Here is a 27,996-nt window from a genome sequence, read left to right as displayed (position 1 = left end):
ATTCATCAATGGGTGAATCAATCCATAAACTTACCCCAGCTTTCCAACCGTTCACTAAGTTATTCATACAGTCATCTACTTATTTGCTCAGCCATCCATTCATCTATCCATGCACTCAGCCACTCACCCATCCATCCATGAACTTAGTCACTCACTAATCACTCATTAATTCGTTTAGTCACTAACTCGTTCATCCCTTCATTCTTTATCTCATTGACACAACCATCCAGGCAACTACACCCACACTTTCGCAATGTATGAAGAAACATTTTCATTTATAATAAAAATAACAGACAATGTAACTTTGCCAACTTTTATTTTACTCTTAATTGCTAGGAGGCAAAGCACGTGAAGGCGTACACAGTGGCATTACATATTCAACTTGCCTGTTAGTTTTTAGTAACAAAAGGCATAAACTGCATTTAAAAACATTGTATATTATGGACACATTTTTGATTTTGCAAAACTCATCTTTTACGCGTCACAATTTATGTGAAGGGCATTAAAATTTTAAGATTTCTGTTTATTGTGCCTTCTGCCCACTAAATTCAAGGTCTCTTACGCGTGTGACTGCTTAATGTTAGCCTTTTATTACGTTACTTTGCCAGATCGATTTGTCTTTCTCCTCATAATTTCAGCCTTAGCAGCATCTATGAAAAGCTAAAGGAGATTAGGAATAATATTTCACGGATTTGGTCAAGAAGAATACCTAAATTGTGCTTCAAACCATAGCCTCACAGGCTCCCTGTTCTCCTGCACCCATTTGATGTTCGCTTTGGTCTTCTCCAATGCCTGCTCAAGCTCTCTGGCAGCGGACCCAAATCCAACGTGTTCATTGTCCTTCTTAAAAGTCTCCAGCTGCAACCAGGAGAAAAGAACAAATGAAGCTTCCATTTTTAATAATGAACCCCAGGAAATACTCACTCCCTTCTATGCTAAATGTGTGAGCTGTCCTTTGGAGGCATGTCTAGAACAATACAGTCATCTAAATATAAACATACATTTACAACTAAATATATACATCAATGCTGTTAAAATGTATCGTGACGCAAATGGAAAAATACTTTTCGATTACTTCTAGCTATTAATACACTCATCTACTGCATCATGTGATCTTGTGTGCCTATAATGCTTCAAATATTTTCGGTCCTCTGTGGCAGGGGCGTTGTCTACCCACCACATTAGCACCTACTGGCCGGGGTGGTGGATATGGGGCGGTTGATGGGCCTCTCCTGTCTCCAACTCGGCACACACAGGCTCATAATTAACACTAAAGTGTGGAAAGGTGAGTGAGTTAATGGAAAGATGGATGGGGATGGATGGATGGATGAGTGAAAGGATGGATGGGCAGATGGATGAGTGAAAGGGTGAATGGATGGCTGAGTGAATGAAAGGATGGATGAGTGAAAGGTTAAATGGATGGATGGATGAGTGGATGAATGGATGAGTGAAAGGGTTGATGGCTGAGTGAAAGGGTGGATGGATGGATGAGTAAAAGGGAAGATGGATGAATGGATGATGGATGTAGGGTAACAGTGCATAGTTGAGAGAAAGGGTGGATGGATGAGTGAAAGGATGGATGGATGGATGACTGAAAGGATGGATGGATGAATGGATGAAAGAGAGATGGATAAGTGAAAGGATGGATGAATGAGAGAAAAGATGGATATGCTTGATGAACTGGTTTGAAGATAGATGTATAGGTTTGGATATGGATGGGTGGGCGGATGGACGGAATGGTAACAGACTGAATGTTGGATGAAAGACTGAATGGGTGGCAGGAGTTAAAGGTGAAATGGTGGATATCAGCAGATGGATGGAAGGATGAAAAGATGAAAGGGTGGATGCTTGGATGGAACAAACAAACAAGCTCTTCTGGGGAGGGACTTGATGAGTTTCTTTGCTTGCCTGGTGCCATAAGAGCTTTGGTTCAAAGTGTGGGGGGTATTTTAATTTTCTGGCTACTCCCTCGCTCTGTGGGAGTGTACAATGTTGGATTCTTATCTTATTCACTGAGGAAGGAGTAAGTCCGGGCCGAAAACTCCACATAAAAAAAGATAAGAAAGGTCTATCTTTTTATGTGCAGAGAATCTGCCACAATTGCATAGTATCTACAGTTGTAAAATAACTAATAGTAAAATTAAACTCCTAGTTTGTGAGTACCAAAAATTAGTAAACTTGCACAAAAATGAAAGTCTACCTTTGTGAATCAGGCCCAACATATTAACATTTTTCATGGAGTCAAGTGTTCTTACACCAAGACTATGCATGTTCTGGAAGAGTGTTGCTAAAAGTAAGAATGATCTAATTCATGGCATGTGAAAGGTCGGTTGAGCATAGTTGGATAAAGAGTTGGATTGGGTGACTATGATAAAGAGATTAAGTGAACCAGGCAGAACAACAGCCATGGATGTATTTGTACACAGGTTCAATTGTAGGAAATTATGTTAAGATTCTAACAGTAAAAAACACAGTTTTTTAAGCAAGACCATGAATAGGTGTACTGCTGGACCTGGACCTGTCTGTAGGGTCACCCCCCAACTTATTGCTTTCAGTCGTCCTATTTCTGCTGAATCTGTTTTGGTTGGACTTAGGACTGTGTGCACTTTACCACTGCTAACCAGTGCTAAGGTGCTTGTGCTTTCTGCTTAGAACATGAGAACATTTTCTAATACCCAACTAGCATATTTGATTTACTTACAAGTCCCCAGTAATGTGCACTATCTGTGCCCAGGGCATCTAAACTAAATGCTACTAGTGGACCTGCAGCACTGGTAGCGCCACCTACTTAAGGAGTCCTTTACAACATGTCTCAAGCATGCCATTGCAGAGTCTGTGTGTGCAGTTTTAAACTGATGATTTGATGTGACAAAATAAACCTTTTTGCCAGGCTCAACCCTTCCTTTTTAATACATGTAGGCCACCCCTAGGGTAGGCCCTGAACAATGCAGAAGGCAGGGTGCAATATATTTAAAAAGTAGGACATGCACTTTTAAATTTTTCCATGTCCTGGTAGTCAAAAACTATCCCACCCGTAGGATAGCATCGTAGTTACCTTATTACATTTTATAAGTGTAACTTCCAAATGGGAAGAGATCAATCAGTTCATGGTTAGAGTCTCTGGGATCACAATTTAAACTTGTGACTTATAGTGAAGTTAGATTTAAAATTGCAGTACTGCCAAATTTCTAAAAGTGGGTCAGAATGGCATTTTCTTGCTTTAACCGTTTGGTGCCTGTAGCCTGGCTCTGGTCACATGACTGTGTGTAGTTGGCAGTTGGGTTTTGTGTATTACTCCTAGACAGCCACACACAATGAGAGCTCCGCTCAACTGGATAGACCATCACTGGCAGGATAGGAGGGGGGAGCTGGGCCCAGCCTCACTTACACCTGAATAAACTGTGTCTGGCCTCCACACAAATGGCTGCATACACACTGCAGTTAGTCTGTAGCCAGGGCCAGAAATGCAGGACATCTGTGCACCTCAAAGTCATGCATCTAGAAGCTTCTCCCCACTTTAAAGGCACAACTGTGTATAAAAGAAGGACCTCAGTCACTACCACTTCAGTACAAATGCTAGACCTGTGGATACTCTGCCATGGAGAATGACTGCTGTGCTCCTGAAGGACTGCCACTGCTGGACTGCCCTATGCTGGACTCATGCTTTGCTGTGCTGATCTGCTGCCCTTCTGTCTGGGTGAGAAAGACTGGACTTACACCCTTTGAACCCGAAACTCCAGAGTAACTCCCAGGGCAAGTTAGCTGGGCTCCTGACTTGAGCCTCAGTGACAGAAGGTTCCAACAAGCTTCCACCTGCTCCTGACTTGAGCCTCAGTGAGAGAAGGCTCAAACAAGCTTGCACCTGATCTCTGCTATCTGTGAGTCTACCCTGCCAAGGGGTGCCATCCCAGTCCTGGACCCATGGTAGTGGACATAAGATGCTTTACTAGCCTCTGTAGATCCAGCAGAACCAATGTATTTCCTCTGCTGTGTAGCGCAATCCTAACCAGAACTGTTGCAACTCCGCTGCTGCATGGATTGGGCCTGTCCCAAAGACATACATCGCTACCACAGCCTGCATCGCATTCAGAACCACAGCTGCAGGATGCATCCCCGGCACAGGCCCCCGACCTCTCATCTACAGCAGCGGCGACAATGATGCTGGTCTCTACAACGCAGCCTCTCAGCTCCTCAGAACAGACTCATCACCCTAACTGCGCAATGCATTGGCGATTCTGGACTTCACATTGTGAGCCTTCATCAACAGACTCTTCAATGATGATGCAACAGGACCTCAATGGCGGTTGGCCAGAACTTGTGACTTTGTCCTAGTCCAGCGCTACAAGATGCCCACAGTTAGTGTTTTACACCTTTTGGTGCTATTTTTACTAAAACCTTTGAAATTTGAATACCTCCCGTTCTACCAAGTGGATTTTTGTCATTATGATCGTTTTATTTATTCACTTAAGATCTATTCCTCTAACTTGGTGTGGTAATTTTTTTTGTGGTGTTTTCACTGTTTTACTGTTTGCACAAATACTTACTCTTTGTCCCTAAGTTAAGCCTGGCTGCTTTGTGGCAAGCTAACAGAGGTTTGGGCACAAGTTAACTTGCGGCTTGCTTGTGCCTTACCCCCACAAGGATTGTGGCTGCTGCTTGACCAGGGCTCACACCTCAGTCAGCCAACAGTACATTTTCTTACACCTACTTTTAAAACCTTTAACACAGCAACATTTAGCAACAGATTAGATAAATCCACCGAGACTTGTATCACACTTATTTGGTCCACTTTCCAAATTCAAAAACTTTTTTCCATCATGATAAACGCTTACCAATTCTGCTCATTATTTGTTAAATGCTGACTTTTTTGCATCTTCTTCTATGTCAGACTATGTTGTTTCCTATCTTATAGGAAACCATGTGAGTCTTATTTATGTATTTCTTTCAGTCAGTCGGTGTTAAATAAAACTAGCTGGTTTGATAGAACTGCCCATATTTAGGGAATTTCCAGGAAAAATGGCATTCAAAAACTTCTCATTTTGGTCCTATCGCTAGCAAATGATTACCTTGATTTACACTTGGAACATTTTTCTGTAAGTTGTGTTTTGTTTATTTTGGCATAAAAAGTATTAATATAGAAGAATATTCCTGGAACATGTGTATAGATATTTTTACATTTTGCACCTACTTTCAAAGGCTTTTTCGTGCTGCTTTGGATTTGATTGTACTGATGTTGAATGATGCTTGTAATAATAGTTTGAGCCATAAAAGCTTACTTAGGTAGCATTTTATTAGAAAAATGTTTTTTTTTACCAAATGTGATAAAACTACTGAAACTTCTTGAATACCACTTCAAGATGAAAATAACCCAGTTAAGGCCAGATTTAATAGAAAATGACAGTGCACAGCGCTGCACCGAATTCGGCAGCGTCGTGCACTGTCATTTTCACAACTCAGGGATAATTTAATATGGCACACCCCTGTGTTTCCCTCTGCAGCAGTGCTAAATTTGCTGCAGTGCGCTAACGTACCCCCCCTTGCACTGTAGTGCAAGGATGACTGCATTAAGGGGGGGATATTTTTGTGCAGGAAGGAACACCTTCCTGCACAAAAACAATTTAAAATGGCGATTTGCTCTTTCTATATGTGCTGCAAAATGCACAAAGGTTACAAAGGCTACAGAACCAAGCTGCCTTATTGTCCCTAACCTCCACAAGCACAACCACATATCTGCATTGAAATCCCTTCAATGAAGAATAAAATTCAAGATGTCTTACACCATCCAGAAAATATATGTAGACAAAGTCTCAGGACATCTGCTGACACTGGCACCTCACAATGCATTGTCCAGAATCCTCTGTTTGGCATCTCCATGTTTGATCAACTGACAAGAAAATGAAACATGGAGGCAAATCCTTAAGTGCCCAAGGATCAAGAATGCGCAGGGCTGGTAGCCTTAACCAAAGATTTGAATGCAACCACGTGTGATTTTGGAAAGCTTTGAGAACTGAACTGTTTACACTTTCCTTTAACTCATCATTGCATGGCTAAAGTGGCTGTGAAGTAAGAACACTGGATTCAGCAACATGATCAGACTTCATCACTCATTCCTTCATCTATCTTCCATTCATATGTACAACCAGTGCTAGTGCTCTAAAGTAACCTATTGGCAAACAGTAGTGTTTTACAAAACCCCAAAATAAATGTCTTGAATTTCTTAGAGGACAGAATAGTTGCTTATGTCAGGCTTCCAGGGAAAAGCTTTAGTTTCCGTCTCAAAAAACAGTGTTTTCTCCTACAGGCTAGATTGATTTAACTGCGTGGGAGCTCAGCAATAGCTAAATGTAGGCCTGAGTCTGTATCCTCTAAAGTTTAGTAATACTGTTTCCTATGTTGTTGGCAGCACTGTGATGGAGAAATATATGGCTAAGAGATTCTGGCTCTAAAAGGCAAATAGTAAATATTGCTTTAATTTCATGATGTGCCAAGTGTTCTCATCCTTAAGATTGTTTTCCTGCTCTTAAAGTTGAATTTGAGCAACTAGTGGCAAAACTGTGCATTTTACAACACTCTTTTCCTTAAATATGTTTCAAAAGCCGCATAAAGACAGTTCTGAAGATTCAGTTTCACATGGCCTGATATTTACCTTAACATCTGTTAAGTCGGAGACTTCAAGTTAAAATCTTCTTTATTACAAGTTGTAAAAACAATAAGGCTTAACAAGCGATCATGGTAAAAGCGTGTGTCTCTCGCAGGTCTCTCTCTGCCTTCTCTCCTCCCGATCTCCAACCACCTCGAATTCGAATCCCCACACGCAACTACACACGAACGAAAACAATTCTAAATACCTAACCACGCGCTAATACAACACTAGCGCTAATAAACTATATCACATATATACTATATAACATATCAACATAACACATCTCCTTCCTTTAAACAAAAAAAACAAAAGTACACACAGTAAAAAGAACATAATTATATTATTACACAATATAATCATTTAACCATTTCGGTTTGTAAACAATCCTTTTACCATTACTTGTTGTTTCTTCATTGTTACTATCATTGGAAGTACTGCCTATTTCCATAGATTTAGCACACTCCTCCACGTCACTAGTAATACAATCCGAATCACCTTCCGGAGCTCCTTCTTCCAAAACTTGCTCCGAATTCCTTCTATACATATCTTTCTCAACATTGTCACTCAAACACATCTCTTTTCCCAAATTGACATTCATTTTATTATTTTTATCTACCCCAATCTCATCTAGAGAATCACTTACATTCATTCTATTCGTTGGCTGACCCTTAAACACAGCAATCCTTTTAAGGTTCCATACCTTGCCATCACTCAGAAGGACTGCATTACGCAAAACTTTGCTTACTTGAATAGGTTCTGAATATTGACTCTCACCCTTCCTTACTCTCCACGGTTTCTTCACCTTAACCCAATTCCCTTCACAAATTTCCACCTCTCTTTTTGAACCTCTACTCTTGTCAAAAGTCTGTTTATAAGCCATATGTTTCCTCATAATTTGATCTCTCACACTTCCAAAAGGCACCCTACATTCATCGACTTCCAACAACCACTCTGGGTTGCACTTAGTCCTTGGTACCCTTCCTCTCATTAATTCAAAAGGAGATAAACCCAAGGCTTCATGATAACATGTCCTATAAGACCACAACGTTTTATACATTTGTACCGACCAATCGTCCCCATTCCTACACGCAATCTGAATAACATTCTTCATAACCCTATTAAACCTTTCGATCATTCCATTGCCACTAGGATTGTATAAAGATGTAGTTCTATGCTTAATTCCTATCCTTTCAAAATATTCTTTTGTCAAAGTGGACGTAAATTGCACTCCATTGTCACTAATAATCTGTACAGGTAAACCCTCCTCCACAAAGGTATTGTCCATAAATGTTAAAACCTCCAAAGAGTCCACCTTGTCCACAATTTTCACAACTGGCCACCTTGAAAAAATATCAATCATGGCAATAATATACCTTCCAGGATTCCCAATGGGACCCATGATGTCTATAGCAATAGTGTGCCACGGCTTACTCGGAATAATAGGTTCACACATATTTGGTTTTAAAGTATTTAAAGTCTTATCTGAATTGGCACAAATGACACATTCCCTTACCACCCTTTCAGCTTGAACATCAATTCCAGGCCACCAATACCATCTCTTCACCCTCTGTTTTGTTTTAACTATGCCACAGTGAGTTTCATGACATAATTTTAAAATTGTATTTCTAAGTGTCTTAGGTGGTATAGCTCTATCACCTCTAAAAATAGTTCCATGAACCAATGAAAGTTCACATCTCACCTCCCAAAACTGTTTAAATATATTGGACATTTTAGACTTGTTGGGCCAACCTTTCATTACACATTCCGACACTGATTGTAAATCCTTATCCTTAGAATATTCCTCCTTCCACACTTCCTCCTTTATACTTATGCCATCGTCATCATGAATTAATGCCACTTGTAACTCTTCTCCTTCACCAATATCACATTCTACAATCTCAGTAGGCATTCTAGACAAGTAATCTGCCAGCACATTACTTTTCCCAGGAACATATTCAATTACATAAATAAAATCTTGCAAACGCATAGACATTCTAGCAATCCTCGCTGTTGCTTTACACATTCCTTCAGTGGTCAACAATTTCACTAATGGCTTATGATCTGTACGTAATATACATTCCTTTCCCCACACAAACTGTCTATAATGCTCCAGTGCCCAAATACATGCAAGTGTCTCCTTCTCTATCACCGAAAACTTTTCTTCATTCGGTGATAACGCACAAGATGCAAAAGCAATTATAACTTCCTTTCCAGAAGTATCGATTTGTGTTAACACACCACCTAAACCTTTATTGCTGGCATCTACAGTTACTACATTCGTACGTTCAGGATCAAAGCTACTCAAAATAGGGGCCTGTGCAATTGCTCTCTTTACATTATTAAACTCCATTTCACAATCTCTAGACCAACCAAATTTTACATGGTTTTTCAGCAATTGTCTGATATTGTATACCATGCTAGAAAATCCCTTCACAAATTTTGCATAGAACTCAACCATTCCTAAAAATGACTTAATATCCTCTTTGCACGTAGGATGTGGTGAATCCATAATGGCATCCACCAGCTTAGGTTTCATGGTTACACCGTCCCCACATAACACATGTCCTAGATAAGTTACAGATTGTACCCCAAACTTACACTTCGAATGTTCCACAGTTAAACCTTTTTTTTCCAAAATACTTAAAACCTCCCTCAAAACTGCGTCATGTTCCTTCCTATCCTTGCCAAATAGTAAAATATCATCTTGAAAACATCTCACATTAGTATGTCTCCCAAATAACTGATGCATTAACCTCTGGAATATAGCAGCTGCTGAAGCTAAACCGAACGGTAATCTTTTATATTGAAAACATCCCACAGGAGTAATAAAAGCAGTATATTTCTTACTGGTTTCGCTTAATTTGATTTGGTGATATGCAGCAGATAAATCTATAGTGGAAAACCATCTTGCTCCTTTGATTAACGTTAACATCTCTGAAATTTTTGGCAGAGGAAATTTATCTACTACAATATTTTTGTTCAGATGGCGCAAATCTATGCATAACCGAATCTTTCCATTCGCACGTTTAGCAACTACTATAGGAGAAATCCATTCTGAAGACTCAATTGGTTCGATGATCTCGGCTTCTACCAATTTATCCAATTCTCTCTCCACTTCACTCCTAACTAAAATGGGAATGTTCCTTACCTTATGTATCTTTGGACTAGCATTAGTTTTAAGAACAATACTATGTTCAAAATCATCCAAAACACCAATTTTTCCACTAAAAACTTTAGGAAAATTCTTAAACATTTCATTTGCAATGCATTCTCCCTCGTCCACAACCATAACTGGTTCAGGACTATTCGGATCAAGAGTGATATGCAAATCACCCTGATCTTTCCAACCTAAAACTGAAGGTCCCTTCTTTGCTACATATAACTTTCCCACAGATTTTCTGTTTTTAAAAACAAATGTAAGTTCTCTGAAACCCAATAACTCTATTTTCTCTCCAGAAAATCCTTCTGGACTAACATCTGCTTTTTGTAAATTGCTACCTATTTTTCCTATAAACTTCGATTTCCACACTCCCTCATTAATGATGGTAAAAGGCGAACCTGAATCAACATAAACCTGAATCTCAACCCCTCCTATGTGCATTAAACATACTGGTTTCTTCTTGTTACTGACAGACTCTTCCTGAACATTAAATACAAACATTTGATCTTTACTTATACTCTTGCTGTCCTGCTTAATTTTATTTACCCTACTCTCATCCTCACTTGAATTGTCACTTAGTCCATCTACGTACTTCACATTATCATTCTTCTTTTTCTTTTTACACACCCTAGCAAAATGCCCTATAACTCCACACGCCGCACACTTCTGCTTCAATGCAGGACAATATTTGTGTGAAGCTAAATGTGAAGTGCTATCACAACGGTAACACCTTTGACCATTATACTTATTTGCTTGTTGATTCTTTCCACTTTCATTCTTTGTTCTGCCCATTCCTTTATGCTTTACTTTGTTTACTGTATCTTCATTAATATCACAATGCTCTGTTTTAACTGCTTTCGCACTTCGACTAGATAACTCAGCTTTTCTAACAATCACTAAAATATCATCCAGCTCAGTATCTCCATTTATCCACAATCTTTCTTGAATCGCAGGGTCACGGATATGCATTACTACTTGGTCTCTAATTAACTGGTTTTGCAAATGATCAAATTTACAATCATTTGCCAAAACTCTAAGCGCAGCTACATACTCATCCACAGTCTCACCATGCTCTTGTTTCCTTTGAAAAAATTTATATCTTAAAATCCCTATACACACTTTAGGTGCGAAATAATTATCAAATTCTTTCAAAACATTTTCAAATACATTTGTGTCCTCGTTGCTGTTAGTTTTCGTCATAGACTCAAATACTTTTAGTCCTTCTGGTCCCACAGAATGCAAGAAAATCTTTTTTTTTCTCTCCGGACTCATTTTTCCTTCCTCATCAATAGTCTCCAAGAAATTTATAAAGTACGATTTCCATTCTGTCCATTTCATACATGGACTTCCCCCTGCTGGCCAGAATGCTTGTGGGGGCTGAAGCGAAAATTGTTGTGTGGCCATTAAAAATTTTGTAATGCAAAATATATGTTTAAATTAATTATTCTAAGAAAATTGTGCTGTACCATATGTAATTGTCCAGATAATGAACTTCCTTCCACTTAGTTTCCAAAAACTGTTGCAAAAGAATTCAATCAGTGAAAATACACATTTCAAATGGATATGTCCTTTTATCCAGAATTCATCTGTGAATTGCCTGTAAATTACTGTACTGTTCCTCTGTACATTTCCAATGACACGCACGCTGATTCTTTTACGCCTCAAATGTCACTCACGCTATTCCTCTGTCCTATTCCATGTGAATAACACACAAAATAACGTTCCGATTCCCAGCTGATATGCCTTTCCAAAAAACAAGTTTTGCCAAGGTCCACTCCTCTAATGTACGTGAATACGTCCGATCACTTCTCTAAATCAGACTCTCGAGGAATGGAACGGAGAGCACAGCTTGAATATCGCCCATCTCTGTAACGGCAAGTTCCTTCAATACTTTCAGTTTATTTCCTGCAAAACGATCCTCAATAAATCACTAGTCTTGTCAAGCCTTACAGTTTTATATTTCTAAATTCCATCGTCGTGTAAGATTTCTCCTTGTTTTCCAAACCGAAAGTAATAACTCTTTCCGGCACTTCGCACTCCGTTTCCACAGTAGGTTCCACAATTAAGCTCGTCGCCAGAATTGTTAAGTCGGAGACTTCAAGTTAAAATCTTCTTTATTACAAGTTGTAAAAACAATAAGGCTTAACAAGCGATCATGGTAAAAGCGTGTGTCTCTCGCAGGTCTCTCTCTGCCTTCTCTCCTCCCGATCTCCAACCACCTCGAATTCGAATCCCCACACGCAACTACACACGAACGAAAACAATTCTAAATACCTAACCACGCGCTAATACAACACTAGCGCTAATAAACTATATCACAAATATACTATATAACATATCAACATAACAACATCTATCTTCACTTGTAAATTTCTTCATCTCACAAGTAGATTTTCAGTAGAGGTTATGAGTGAAAGTCTACATTCAAGGGCAAGGTTTAAGGATAACATAAGGCAAATATCGCAATCTTAGCCATAAGCGTGGAGCTAAACAGATTTCATTGGCTCATAGAGCAGTGCTATCTCTCAGATGTGGATTGAACAATATGTCTAGGGCACTGTGAATATATGAAAGGGATGAACTGAAAATTGTCTTTCACACATCCGCAATCATTGGAGCCCAGACCTGGCCTCTTCGCCTGTGCTTCTGAGGTGCAGTTTGCTTCAGCAAATAAGCCTCTGAACTGTAAATAGGCAAACCAACAGATATGTCAGATCGTCTTATTTACATTTCTGCCACTCGGTCTTCAATTTTACAGCTTCTCCTCAACTGTGTGATGGTTATTTTTTTAATATATTCAAGGTTCTCCATTAACACTACATTAACACATGGACGCTAACGATGATTGTAGAGAGGTTTGAATGGACTATAGCTTGTGTTTTAAAATGGCTAATATTGGTTGCTATCTTTGCTTGTGACACCTTAATATTTTATTTTACAGCACACTGGAGTTTGAATTGTTAAACATGATCTTCTTTTAACTTCTTTCGCATGTGAAGCGATATTTTCATTTTTGTAATCATTGTGGAATGTTTTAATGAAGAGCACATCCAAGAGATACCTGCAGAGCGTACATACATATTTTATTGTATTTTATCTTCTTCCTGATAGTGTAAGTTTGAATGACACAGAGAGATTGCATTGTGAGAAACCTTGAGAACCTAAAGAGTATGAAATTGCAACACCTTGCTTTAGCCTGACTGGGCAGCAGTCGCGGCTCGCGGCATGCAAAAGGGGCTCCATCCACTCCTCTTGCTCCTCTGCAGGCACAGGCACCCAGCCTGCCCTGCGCCACTCCTGACGCTGCTTAGAGCAGCATCTGGATTGGTTCGGAGCGCCCAGCCAGGATGCTTCCAGGCAGACTGGGAACCTGTGCAGGCTCTGCGCATGTGTGTTTGGCCGGCCTGAGACAGCTGGACAAACACACATGCACTTTGAGGAGGAGTGCTGTGCACTTCCCCCTCACTGCTCGTCACCCCCGACACAGTTTATTATAATTTTTTGGGAAAAGGTTTGCAACTGCAGCTTCTGGCAGGGGAGGTGACGCTTGGAGGAACCACCCCTGCTGGGCAGTGTATGTGAGAACTGGTAAAGAATGTGCTAAATGTAAGGTTTGCTTGTGTTTTGGACAGGATAGAGACCTTTTAGAGAGCAGTCTTTTATAGAGGTCCCTCTTAGAGATGATTGGATGTCTTTGTCATTCTCTTTTCCTTATTTGAGGTAACCCCATGTTTGGTTCATCCTCTGTTGTATATGACTTTGGCTTGACTTGCATTGCATATCATTTAATGCTAATCCAGTTTTGATAATAATTGATGCTAAATTGATGCTAACCTGATTTCTGCCTTCTATTATCTCTATATTCTGCAAACCGCTGTCTCTATATAATGTGTGCATGTGATATAAGGCTCTCTGATGCTCGACATTTGATGAGCAGTGCTACAAAATAATTAAATAAAAAATAACATAGTTATGTAAATCTTTATTTGTGTAATTGTTCGTAAAGATAATAATTTCGGACATTGTTTCAATGTATGCATCAGGGGAGGGGGGCTGCTTTCTTGAACAGCTGCAAAACCAAAAATGAAAACAATGGAAATTTTATATAGAATTAACAACCCAAGATTATGTAACAAGTAGTATTTGCAAAATGTAAGACACCCTAACCACATTTGGCTGTTAGTATCCTTTACAAAAATAGAGTCTACCGACCCTGTACAACCCCATCTTGGTAGCACTTCCCCCGTAATGGCTCACAGCGGCCGGCTGCATGACTTCAAAAATGTATAAATGTCTATGTGAATGAACCAGCAAATATCCACCATTCATCTAATCTAAATGGACTGCTTACTTCCAGACTCCACACCCAACAGATACTTGGACAAAAATATGTTCACAAGCACTGTTCTATAAGATTATCACATCACTCACACAAGCCAAGCTCTTTGCAATGCAACTATGTATTGAACCTGAAATAAGTGATTTAAATTAAAAACAGTTGACACCAATCTATGATGACTTGTAAATGAGCTCTCAAGGACTTAGAACATGCATTCTTTAAATGTAAATAGCCTACACCATTCTTGGAAAAGATTACAATCAACAATATATGTAACATAAATTTATTTTTAGACTTCCTATTGATAATTTTATGACCCCATGTGGCCCGCACCAACTTATCCGGATCGGATACAGCCCTTGCACTGGACCATCTTCTATTAATGATAAAGCTCCAAGTTATCATTATAGACTGGGTATCTGCCAACCACATATATTTCCACACATGGTGGGTATTGGTTTATATCTCAGAAATACTCAATTACTAGTACAAACTCCCTGGCCACCCTAATATTTCTCAGAATATCTGAGAAATACTAAATAATCTAAGACAAAGGCCTTAACTTGAACTTTGTGATTTGTCACAGATCCGCTACAATTTCACTTCTTAAGTTACATGTCTACTCCCCCCTCCTCTATCCCCTTTTGGAGCACATACTTCCCCATTCTTGCTTAACCCATTAAACACCCCTCTCCAGTGCCCTGGAATGTGTTGATATTACCTGCCTTATTTACTTCTTAGTGTCAATCGTTTATTAGTGTTTGTTAGAAATCGGGGTCTCTAGTTGGCAGAGGTTTGCACTCTGTCCATTTAGGGACCACAATCATAGTCAGGGCTTGTAAGACACACACTAAAGGTTTAACTGTGCTCACCCTCTGGTAGTTTGGCACAGAGCGGCCAGGGTAAACTAAATAGGAATGTGTAAAGTATTTGTACATTTGTACACACACGCACAGTAACACAGTCAAAACACCACAAAAGGACTCCTCACCAGTTTAGAAAAATAGCCAATATTTATCTGAGTCAAACAAGACCGAACAACAAAAATCCAACATACTCAAGTCAAGTTATGAATTTTCAAAAGTCAGATCAAAATGTAGTGCTTAGAAGAGGATAGGGGTTGTGGCATCCCACAGTCATCAAGCGGTGTCCATGGCTTCAATGCAGCAGCAGGAAAAGTGTAGTTTTTGAAGAGGGATGCATCGCTTCTAAGTGACGCGCCGTTATCATTGTGTCAGTTCTTGTGTTGCAGCACCACACTCACCTCCAAGGGCCCAGGGCTGGATTTGGCACCACATGGCAGAGCAGGACTTTCAGAAGAGGAGTCCAGGTGCTGGTAGCAAGATGGAGGTGAAGTCTTTGTTGTCCCTGAAACTTCAGAAACAGGAGACAAGCTGAGTCTCGCCCTTGGAGAAACTTTAAACTGCAGGATGTAGACAGTTAGATCCAGCCCTGAGTATAGGGTGTCAGAGGCCCAGTAATTCTACCCAAATGTGCCTTGGAAGTAGGGGAGACTTAAGTGCCCCTGTTCCCTATAAGCCTAGTTCTGTCTGCCAGGAGGTCTGTGGGGGCTATCAGTCCTTTGTGTGGGGTTAAGCCACTACCCTTTGAACTGGTATGCAGATGGATTGCAGAAGCAGTGGAGTGCTCTGTATTTTATGGCTGTCTGGATGGAATGCACAGATGTAGCTGTCACCTAAAACCACACAGACCAGACGTGGATTGGAGGCAGGCTAAGGCACATAGCGGTTAAAGTAAGAAATCACCAACTTTCTAAAAGTGGCATTTTCAGAGCAGCAATTTAAAAACCACCTTTACCAAAAGACCTGTTTTCAAATTGTGAGTCAAGAGACACCAAACTCCATTTTGCTTTCTTTTCCCAATTTGAAATTACACCATAAAGGACGTTTTAAGGCAATCCCCATACTAGCCTAAGGGAGAGTTAGTCCTTGAAAGAGTGAAAAACAAATTTAAGAGTTTTTCACTACCCGGACATGTTAAACCTAAAAGTACATTACCAACATTTTAAATAAACTGCACCCTGCCGTTGGGGGCTAACCAGGGCCTCTCTTAGGGATGCCTTACATATAATAAAAAGGAAGGTTTGGGCCTGGCAAGTTGGTACACTTGTCAGGTCGAACTGACAGTTTAAACTGCACACACAGACTCTGCAATGGCAGCCTCAGACATGTTTGAAAGGCTACTGTAGTGGGTGGTAAAACCAGTGCTGCAGGCCCACTAGTAGCATTTGACTGACAGGCCCTGGGCACACACAGTGCACTTTACTAGGGACTTACTAGCAAACCAAATATGTCAATTGTGGAGAAGAAGCCAATGTTACCATGTGTCAGACACAGAGCACAAGCACTTTAGCATTGGTCAGCAGTAAAAAAGTGCACTGAGACCTAAAACCAACAAAAAAAAAGTCTGGGTGTGACCTTGCAGAAAAGGCTATTTCCAGCAGTGTTGTACAGACAGATACAAGTGCAGATGGATACAAGATCATCCATGCAGATCGCATAGGAAGGGCCTGAGGTGAAGTCACCATTATCCACAAGGACAACCTCTGTTGCTCCACGTTAAGGAGAACGACACTCAAATCATAGAACACCAACACTTCCAGACCTGCCCAGATGGAAAAACCTCCATATGATGGGTTCTTTATGACAATTTGTGGAAGGTTCAAAAGTAACTTAGCCAAGTTGTATACTGGGTGAATTTTATTTTCTGTTTTGTGTGTACAGGTAGTAATCTTAGTCCATTTCTTTCTTTAAAGCTCCTGTCCCAGTCCTTCTCCCTCCCATCTCGTTGAACACCGTTTTGATGTCCTTTTGTTTCTCTCCTCTTTTAAGGTTTGAGCCTCCCGAAGCACCTCCAAAACAGGCGGGACCATGCGGACAAAATAGAACCAGGAGAACAAGTAAGTGGGCTACTCTCTTTTATAGCTATTTATCAACAGGGGGGGAGTTGTGAAAGGACCGATAGCGAGTGGGTGTCTTCAGTGTGGAAAGAGATATTAAGGGAAAATAACTAGGGTGAACACCTTTTGTGAAAAGAAAGGAAAATACATACTTCAATTAAGTCTTCTTTGTATTGGAGATACAATGGAGCCCAAGTGTACAGGAGTCCCCTCCTTCCAGTTGTGTGTCTGCTCTTTCCTTTTGTTTTATTACCCACTTTGTCCTTTCCTCCTCCCCCTTACCACCAATATCCCGTGGGATTTTGTACACAGGCACGTACCTGCATGAGACACTTCCCTCCAGGGATGTGGCTGGTTATTGTGCCTTGAGCCGCCTCTTTACTTTCCCCTTCCACCTTGGCTGCTTCTTCCACCGCACTCGTCCCAGTCGTCTCTGTCCCGTGACTCTCGTGAGCTGTGCTCCTCCTCCACTTTGCACCACGCTTTCCATCTCCTCCGTGTTATCTCTGTCCTCTGCGTCTCTCTCTCTCCTCAGCGCCCTGCTCTTCTTCCGCGTTTTTGTTTCCTGTAACCCGGATCTCTGGGTTGTCGAGGAGAGTCCGGCCCTCGGTTCTCTCTTCAGTACCCCCAGGGTACGATAAGAAAGGCCCGCTTCCACATCCCTCAACAGGGTTGTCAAAACCATGTTACACTCCATCAAAGGAACCCTCACATAAAGAGCCTCAGGACAACCTCAATAGTTCTGTGAAGCCATCACTGAGCTGATTGCCACACAAGCCATACACTGAACACTACATTTTCCTCTGAGACTTGAACTTTCACCTTGACGACCCCAACAACACTAATACAGCCAATTTACTAGACAGTTTCAGCACAATTGGATTCAACCAAATTGTCACCCAACCCACGCACACTGCAGGACACATTTTGGACCCCGTTTTCACAACCAGCAACAGAGTCTCCTTCATCCACACTTCGGCACTCACATGGACCGACCACTCCATCACCCACTACACTTTCTCACCAACCCACCTCAAAGCAGCCAGACCAACCCGCACAACCCATCGTAGCTAGAGCAAGGTTTTAGAAGCACAAAGGTGTGACACCCTTAACAGTCACCACCCAGACATCCCACAGATACATACAAAGTAGTCAGAAATTTCTCCACATGGATCGTAAACAGTGCAGACAAAGTCGCCCCTGACAAACCATACAAGCAAGCAACTCGAAAGAAGATGGCACTCCTCAAAGAACCACACAGACTGATCAGCTTTTAGGAATAAACTCAACCTTTACCACACACACATCAATAATGCCAGGAAATAAGTTCTAGCCACCCGAATTCAAACCTGCTCCAAACACAGCATGGGGATTTTAAAGATTGTCGAACACAGCTGCTTCAGCAAACTGCACCACCCCTACACAGGAGCTCTGCAACTCCCTTGCCCACTTCTTTCACAACAAAATAGCCACCATCTAAAAATCCTTGCTCTCCAACTCTCCGCCACTGACACCATCAATCTGCTCACCCCATCTGACTCCAACAGGCCCCATAGCCCCCCGACACCGGCCTCCAACTGCGCCATCACCAACTGGAAACACATTTCTACAAATGACACCGCAAACCTCATGAGATTCATCCTCTCCAGAGCCCCCTCGGACTCTTGCCCTCACCACATGTTCAACCGCAGCATCAACACCATCGCAAGCAAATTCACTGACATCCCCAACTCTTCCATAAACTCAGCCACCTACCCAGAAGACTGGAAGCACGCAAGAGACAAACCCCTGCTCATAAAATCATTGGCCGATCTCAACAAACTCAAGAACTACCGTCTGATATCCTTGCTCCCATTCCCAGCAAAAGTACTCAAAAAATCAATAAACCAATGGCTCACCACCTACCTAGAAAATAGCACCCTCCTCTCAATCTGGCTTCCGATCTAACCACAGCACTGAAACTGCCTTCATCGCAGACACAGATGACATTGCACTCCTTCTGGAGCTAGGCAACTCGGTTGCCCTCATTCTCCTCGACCTCTTGTCAGCCATCAATACGGTATCCCACTACACTTTGCTCACAAGGCTCTATCAGACAGGAATTCAAGGGAAAGCACTGAAATTATTGCCTCTTTTCTCTCAGGTAGAACTCAGTCCAGCACCTGCCCTTCACCTCAACACCCAAAGATATTGTCCAGCCGCATCCTCTTCAACACATGCATGACCCCCCTGGCCGACATCGTCCAGAATCATGGACTCAACATGCAGCTCATCCTCTCACTCTCGCTGGAAGGACGCATCCATGGCTAAAACCAACTTCCACAACTGCATGGACAGGACCACATAATGGAAGAGGGATAGATGCCTCAAGCTAAACACCAAGAAGATGGAAGTACTACTGTTCAGCAACACCAAGGCCCCCAGTCTTGTCTTGGAGAGCGCCAAGTTAGGACCATCCCTCTATCCCCCAACCAGGTCAGAAACTAGGAATCATCATAGACAAAAACTCAATGTGAAGCGCCACGTCAATGCGGTCACCTCCACCTCCTTCCTCACCCTCCATATGCTCCTCAAGTTTTTCAAATGGCTTCTGCCTCAATCCAGATGCATCATCACCCAAGCCCTCATAGACAGCCAGCTTCACTGTGGCAATGCACCCTAAAATGGACTCACCAACATGTTAACTTGAGAACTACAAATCATCCAGAACTCAGCTGCCAGACTCATCCTAGACCTCATGAAAAGGACACGCATCACTCCACATCTTAGAAACCTCCACTGGCTCCCCGTACACAAGTACTCTCAATTCAAGGTATTGATGCTCGCATACAAGGCCCTCCACAAAATCGGACCTGCATGCCTCAACCATCTCATGAATTCCGCCCCCCCAGAATCCTTTGCTCTGCATTGCTCGTGCCTACCCCAAGAGTTTAACACATCATCTACGGAGATCGCTCTTCACATTCCTAACTTCCAAGTCCTGGAACAGCCTCCCCACCAAGGAATTCAGAAGGGATCTTAAGACATGGCTATTCCGCTAACCAATGCAGCTCTGGTGCCTTGATACCCTGATTAGTGTGCTTTACAAATCCTTGATTTATTGATTGATTTTGACAAACTGTTACCTGATAGATATATATTTATATATATATGTATGTGTGTGGGTATATATATATATATATATATATATACACACACTCACAAAAAATGCCAATAAACATTTACTGAAAATAAAATACAGTCGAATCAAGCAAATATATTGCCTCTTTTTGAAATTTCACTAATTGCACTTTGGCACATATCCAAAATCATAATAGTTGCAATTGTAATTGGATTTATTAAAAGCTTGCCACTCGTTATGAAGCATTAAAGTGCTTTACGGTGAGTAGCACACTACTACGCAACCCATGGTTAGTGGTAATCTAGTGTTATTGTTGGCTATTTTGATTAGTCATTGTTAGAAATGGGGTGTATAGTTGGCAGAGGTATACACCTTTGTCCAAGTAGGGACCACAATCCTAGTCAGGGTAAGTCACACACAATCCAAATTATCCTGTGCCCACCCTCTGGTAGCTTGTCACTGAGCAGTCAGTCAGGCAGAAGGCAATGTGTAAAGAATGTGTGAAATAAATCATACAGTAACACAGTGAAAACACCATAGAAAACATCATGCAGGTTTAGAAAAATGGATAATATTTATCTGAATAACATAAGGTCAAAACAACAAAGATTCAATAATCAAAAGTTGAAATATCAATTTTAAAAGGTTTAAAAGAGTCTTAATCCTTAGAAATGAACAGTTGTATCTTTGTTATACACAGTACCTGGGATGTGTCAATAATATCACTCACGGAGACCGCTTGACAGCGTGCAGGTGTAGAGCCAGAAGAGTCTGAGTTGGTGGGGTCGGACACCCTGTTTATATACTCAAAAATGCCTTTGAAGTGGGGGAGACTTCAAGGAGTGGTTTTGAAGTGCACAAGTTCCCCTTTCAGTTCAGTCGTATCTGGCAGGTTCCCAGTAGGGGGTTTGGCAGTCCATTGTGTGAAGGCAGGCCAGTGTCCTTTCAAATGTAAGTGTCAGGCCCTCCACCCTTCCAGCCCAGGAAAACCCATTCAATATGCAAATGAGTGCAGGGTTGACTGAGTGTCCTGCGTTTGTAGTTGTCTGGGTGAAATGCACCAGGGAGCTGTCAACCAGCGCAGCCCAGATGTTAATTGGAGACAGACAGTAAGGCACAGATGATTTTTAAGTGCAGAGAAATGCTCACTTTCTAAAAGTGGCATTTCTAAAATAGTAATATAAACTCCAACCTCACCAATAAGCAGGACTTTCTATTACCATTCTGGCCATGCTAAATATGACTTGGTTACTCCTTTCAGATCCGGATCTACCATTCAAAAAGTATGGAAGGGCAAACCTAATGCTAGCCTATGAAGGGAGCATACCTCACAGTAGTGGAAAACAAATTTAGAGGTTTTTCACTACCAGGACAGATAAAGCACATTTGTACATGTCCTGAATTTTACCTACCTCGCATCCTGCCCTAGGGGTTACCTATGGCCTACCTTAGAGGTGACTTCTATGTAGAAAAAGGGGAGTTTACGGCTTGGCAAGTATTGTTAAATGCCAAGTCAAAGTGGCAGTGAAACTGCACCCACAGGCCTTGAAATGTCAGACCTGAGACATGATTAAGGGGCTACTTATGTCGGTGGCAAAATCAGCACTGCAGGCCCACTAGTAGCATTAAATTGGTACAGATAGTGCACCTTACTAGGGATTTATAAGTAAATAAGATATGCCAATTGGGTATGAACCAATGTCACCATGTTAGCAGTGGTAAAGTGTGCAGAGTCCTAAAACCAGCAAAAACAGTGGCATAAAAGTGGAGTGAGACAGGCAAATGTTTGGGGGATGACCACCCTAAAGCTGTCTAGTCTCACAGTCATGTGTTATCAAGAAAAAACTGCATGCATTTACTCCAGTTACATTGTGATGTATTAATAGCAGGTACATGTGATTATTAGTGGGGACTATGTGGTTTCAGATGAATGGTTGGTAAAATAGATATGATGGTAGTGATTAAGTAATGGTAAATGACATAGATAGGATTTTAAAGAGGAGAGGTTATGATCTTTGCAATGAGTTATCAGACATGTGCAGAATTACAATTAGAAGGATTGAGGCGGGCGAGCATGAGAATGAGAGAAGTATATATTCATAGAAACAGAAGGCATGCAGAGAACTGAAGGTAAGAAGAAGGTCACTGAAAAGAGAAAGTATGTCAAGGTCTATTATTAATGTCTGGTTTTAGGAGCATAGTGGGAGAAGACTACCTGAGATAGCAAGCAATTGGGAATGTAAGTTGTAGAAAGAAACAAAATTATGCATAGTGCTTTCTGGCAGGGGGAAGTAAGCTGAAACATGATTCCGAGTGTACACATCGTTTAAGCATTAAGAGCCCTAGCCTGTTGTGTGCCAAGCATAGGACAGTTCATTTAAATATAATTGAAAGCATCCCAATCTTAGTACAGGGTCTGTACACTGCACAGATAGTTGGTGGAAAAAAAGGAAAAGTTATCATTTAAAGATCTTCCCTCACTATTCTGTAAATGTGTCAGATTTATACTGTTTTGTCACCTAATCCCATCCAAGTATATGTTGTTCTTTTGAGTATGGGGCTATTGTACTATATGCATTGCATGTATAAGTGATGTATAGTGATGATGGTCTGTGGGTTCCATTTGGAACATCTCGGGCCAGCCTCTGTGCACAAGTTGAGGGTGTTGTTTTGCCAAATAGTGAACGTGGATCAGGATGCAGGAGGGAGGAAACCTAGACAGTGAAGTTGCTTCAAAAGAGACAAGGCACCTATTGAAAATTGATTTGGTCCTGCCAATTGGTAGATGGTGTGGTTGAAGGGGGCTGCAGTCTTTTGTCCAGAGTGAGAAAGGTATTTAGGTAAAACCACCCTTTTGTCTCTTTCCTGATCACTGTCATTGTGACTTTTCATAGCCTGCTGGAGATAGTACACACCTCTTTGTGCTTCTGTTGCAGGTGCTCCAGGCTGGAGACTACCCAGCTGTGAGGATAATCAACCTACGCAAAGGATGTGTCTACAGAGCAGCATAGATGGGTACTTGGAAAGGATGACACACAAAACCAGTTCTCCTGCCTGCATAGTCAGAAAACATAGCACCTGCTGGATTTCAGGGGTGTGACAGAAAGCTGACAGAGGCATAGTTTTTTGTGTTTCAAATAAGGACAAACTAGCTTCTCTTAGAGAAAGCAATTTATGTGTGGCTCAGAGATGCACTGTTATGGGGGATTTATAACACCACTACAGCATGGAAGTTCCTTCAACATATGTGCCTTCATCCTGTGTGCTAGTCGTACTGCACCTCACAGCAGATTATACACAGCCGGGGAACATCTGTACAGCACAGAAAAGCCTTCACCACACACAGGAAAAAGTGCAGCACATCTATGAAATTAAACACTACATTGCAGCAAATCACAACCTATGCATATAGTACAGTAGCAAAATCAGTGTCGGTGTGAATAGATCGAAGTTTGGCATGTGGGAACTGGTGTGCTTCTTTGCACAATTCACTAGTAAAAGGACGCATCAGCATGATGGCTCTGATAATGGGTAGCATGTAGTCATTTAAAAATATAGGCTAGATTTGATGTAGACACCTTAAAAGGAACTTCATTACCTGTGGGAAGATTCCACAGTAAGAGGAACAAATGAATGGTGGAGAATGGGCAGTATGGGGGAATGCTTGTGGAAGGGTGTTTGAGATCAAAGGGAGCATTTTATTCTGAAAATACATATACTCCTACAGTGAACTGTAGAATATCCAGGGGCCCTCAGGCCTTGGGATATTAAAGTAAGTATTCTGTGAATCCACTGAGCACAACTAGTAATTATGCTGAATTACTGCCAGCACTTTGACCAAAATACAAGTGAGAGGAAGGCCTGTCAATGACAATTAAGGGAACTGTATAGCTAAATCAAAGCATAAAATGGAGAGTACTTAGGATCCATGTGTGATGTAAGTTAAGTAACTGAAGTATAAAGAACGTCTTCCCAGCAACTGAGAGGCAAGACTCAAAGGTAGTACATTGAAGAATACAAGTCATGAGGGTATCACTAGGTATTCTCAACCTCAGTTGAGGTCAGTGTTACGGATTTTGTCTTCCTCAAGTGCCACAGCTTTGAAGATGCCAGGCAAAAGAGGTGTTTGTTGGAAATTTTTGGCGAAATGAAGCCTCCCATTAAAAGACTGATAAGCTGTGGCAGACCTGAATTGAGAAGCATGGTATCACAACAACGTCTTGGTAACATGTTTTATTTTGCAACACTTCATTTGACGAAGTTTGAGCTCTTTGCCCTGAGATTTCTAGTGAAGTCTGAAAATTTCCAGGAAGCCTGTTCTCTCGTGAGAATGGACTCTGCTAAAGAACCGTGCAGCTGTATCAGAGAAGATCCCACGACATTAACACTACCTACCCAGCCAACTGGGTTTGAGAATGAATGTGTACTAATCTTGTACTTGTGTATTTGCGTGGACAATAAGGAAGTGTAGAATGCAATATTGTATCATAACTGCAAAACTAGATAACTATATAGAATTTGCCTAGCTTTGGGATAGACCACTGGTCTGGCCTCTTTCTTAATGTGTATAAAACATTTTCTCTCAGGAAAATCAACCACTAATGGAGAAGGAGAAGGAGAGGGAATCCACGTCAAAGATGCATCATACAGTTGAGGCGATGCATCAATTCTGACATGTGACAAGGTTGCGCTGAGCCGTCCTGTTGCTTCAGTGTTGAGGATCCCATCAACAGGGCTGCAATGCGAAGGCTGGTGTCAGTGATGCATTGAGCAGTAAGGGCAATGATTCAATTCTGATGAATGGTGAGCTGTGATACAGAGTTTCATCATTGCTGTCGAGACTGCTGTCAATGAGATGCAAGCACTGGCTCTGGGCAAGCGTCATGCAGTGGCGTTTGTGAAGGCAATGTGTCAGACCTAAGATGTGTAATACAGTGGCAATGGGAGTCTTTTGCGACAGGTCATAACCACGCAGCAGCTGGGTGTATCTGTTCTGCTCAGGGATGCTCAACTCAGCTAAAGGGGATCTGCCGGTTCTGCTCAGGGATACGTTGCTCAGCAGAGGGGATGAATTAATTCCATTGGCAAGCTCCTGAGGCCCAAGATCCAGGACAGGGGTGGCACCACTTGGCAGGGTAGACTGACACACTGCATAATCCAGGTGCAAAAGCATGGTGGTTGGAAGTCTGTTATGTCCCTGAAGCTTCAGATCAGGAGGCCAGCCAACTGGCCCGTGGAGTCACTCTGGGTTCTGGGTTCAAGAGAGATGCAGGTCCAGTCCTTGTCACTCAGGCAAGAGGGCAGCAGGTCAGCATAGTAAAGCAGGAAACCATCAGAGTGCAGTCCAGCAGAGTGGCAGTCCTTCAAAAGCACAGCAGCTCTTCTTCCTGGCAGAGTATCCACTGAAGCGATGGTGTCTGAGGTCTAGTATTGATGCCCATTAGTGCCTCTGAAGTGGGAGAGACTTCTAAAGACATGCTTTTGAAGTACACATATGTCCTGCCCTCCAAGCCCTGGCTTAAGGCTAACTATAGGGGGTATGCACCCCATTGCGTGGGGACACGACACAGCCGACTCAGGTGTAAGGGAGGCTGTGCCCTGATCCTTTCTCCCATCCTGCCAGTGATGGCCCTTTGAGACACACCTAAACTCCCATTGTGTGTGGCTGTCTGTGAGGAATACACAAAGCCCAACTACCATCTACACCCAGTCATGTGATCAGGGACAGACTGCAGGCACCAAATAGCTAAGGCAAGCAAGAAAATACCATCTTTATAAAAGTGGCATTTTCAGAATTCCAATTTACAAGCTGACTTCACCACAAGTTAGGATTTTAACCCAAATTTGAAGGAATGATCTCTTACCAATTGGAATTTAAACTTGTAAAATATAATAATAAGAGAAGTCCCATGTTATCCTATGAGAGAGGTAGACCTTACAGAATTGAAAAACTAATTTAAGAGTTTTTCATAACCAGGACATGCACCTGCGCCCGTGCCCTGATACTGTTGACTGCCGCCTGGACAGTAGTTCGAGGCCCTCCTCCACCCGCAGGCACCCGCCTGCGCCTCATTCCTGGTGCCTAGTGGTAGGCTTTCCTTGCTTTCGTCGCATGAGTAATCCTTTCTGTGTTGCTATAATCTGTTTCTGTTACTTGTATTGCCATTTATTTTTCTGTGTTGCTGTAATCTGTTTCTGTTACTTGTATTGCCGTTTATTTTTCTGTGTTGCTATAATCTGTTTCTGTTACTTGTATTGCAATTTATTTTTCTGTGTTGCTATAATCTGTTTCTGTTACTTGTATTGCAGTTTATTTTTCTGTGCTGCTATAATCTGTTTCTGTTACTTGTATTGACGTTTATTTTTGCTGTGTTTTTCTGTGCCCGTTCTCACCGCCCTTTTCTTGCTACCGGCTCCGGCCGGTCACTGTTCCCCCAGCTGCTGCCTCCCCTGTGGCCCCGCCCCCCTCTCACACCCATTGGCCCTCCCTCCCGCCTCCCAGCTGCTCCACCCTCCAACCCCACCCTCTTAATGGCGGCTGCAGCGCGCAGCACCGTGTAACTCCCTGACCGGGTTCTGGCCAGCAGTTTCACTTGGCTCCATCAGCCTGCCCCGTGCCCCTGATACTGTCGACTGCTGCCTGGACAGCAGTTCGAGGCCCTCCTCCACCCACAGGTGCCCACCTGCGGTACCTAGTGGTATACTTTCCCTGCTTTCGTCACATGAGTGATCCTGTCTGTGTTGCTATAATCTGTTTCTGTTACTTGTATTGCCATTTATTTTTCTGTGTTGCTATAATCTGTTTCTGTTACTTGTATTGCCGTTTATTTTTCTGTGTTGCTATAATCTGTTTCTGTTACTTGTATTGCTGTTTATTTCTGCTGTGTTTTTCTGCTCATCTCTGACCCCCTGCCCCCGTATATCTTTTGTTTTGCCGGTTCTCACCACCCGTTTCTTGCTACCGGCTCCGGACGGTCACTGTTCCCCCTGCCGCTGCCTCCCCTGCAGCCCCACCCCCCTCGCACACCCACTGGCCGTCCCTCCCGCCTCCCAGCTGCTCTACCCACCCACCCCACCCTCCTAATGGAGGCAAGACCGTCTGCGCCCGTCTGCGCCCGTGTGCGCCCGTCCGCATCTGGACCACACCCAGCGCCAGTCGCCCTGGTCCCCCTGACCCAGACTCCCCAGACAACACTACTCAACAACCACACTCCACTCCCTCAACCCAGGACTACTCCCCGCCTGCACCCAAGCCAACCCCAAACACACGTTGGGACCTTTCATCTGCTATGCCTGCCGGTTCTCCTGCTCCCCCACAAACACCAGAAACACCCACATGACCCACACCAACACCAACGCTCCCCACAACAAACACCATAACTTCGACGCAGAAGACTCTCAAACAGTCCCCACCCACCCCAACAGACCCTCCCCCAACACCAACAAGATGGATACAATCTCCATTGCAGAGACCGCTTAAACAAATCAGGAGGTGGCATCGCCATTATACACAAAAACACCATTAAGGTCACCACCGACACACACAACACCCTAGACAGCACAGAACACATGCATTTCCTAATTCACATAAACAACACCACCACCCTCGGAGGAACCCTCATCTACAGACCACCAGGACCTCGCCCCCCCTTCTGTGACGCCATCACTGACACTATCAGCCCTCACGCCCTAACCTCCACAGACTACATCCTCCTCGGTGACTTTAACTTTCACCTGGAAAACCCCCACGACCACAACTCCTCATCCCTTCTAGATAACCTCATGAACCTCGGACTCAAACAACTGGTCACAG

The 27,996-nt window shown here is 42.4% G+C and overlaps 1 protein-coding gene across 1 annotated transcript in view; it reads right to left on the bottom strand.

Annotated features, from left to right (window-relative positions):
* Positions 1-312: 312 nt before the first annotated feature.
* The window catches only part of LOC138284183 (aminopeptidase Ey-like), a 432,258-nt gene continuing 404,574 nt past the window's right edge, over positions 313-27,996 (bottom strand). Inside the window, exon 20 of the mRNA XM_069222681.1 lies at positions 313-858. Coding sequence (XP_069078782.1) covers positions 697-858 — 162 coding nt within the window. The 3' untranslated portion in view covers positions 313-696. The remainder of the gene's footprint in view (positions 859-27,996) is intronic.

The sequence above is a fragment of the Pleurodeles waltl genome, chromosome 3_1, assembly GCF_031143425.1.
Source record: "Pleurodeles waltl isolate 20211129_DDA chromosome 3_1, aPleWal1.hap1.20221129, whole genome shotgun sequence".
Taxonomy (NCBI): Eukaryota; Metazoa; Chordata; class Amphibia; order Caudata; family Salamandridae; genus Pleurodeles; species Pleurodeles waltl.
Note: the sequence above shows the minus strand (reverse complement) of the source record. Positions and strands in the feature narration are given on the sequence as shown.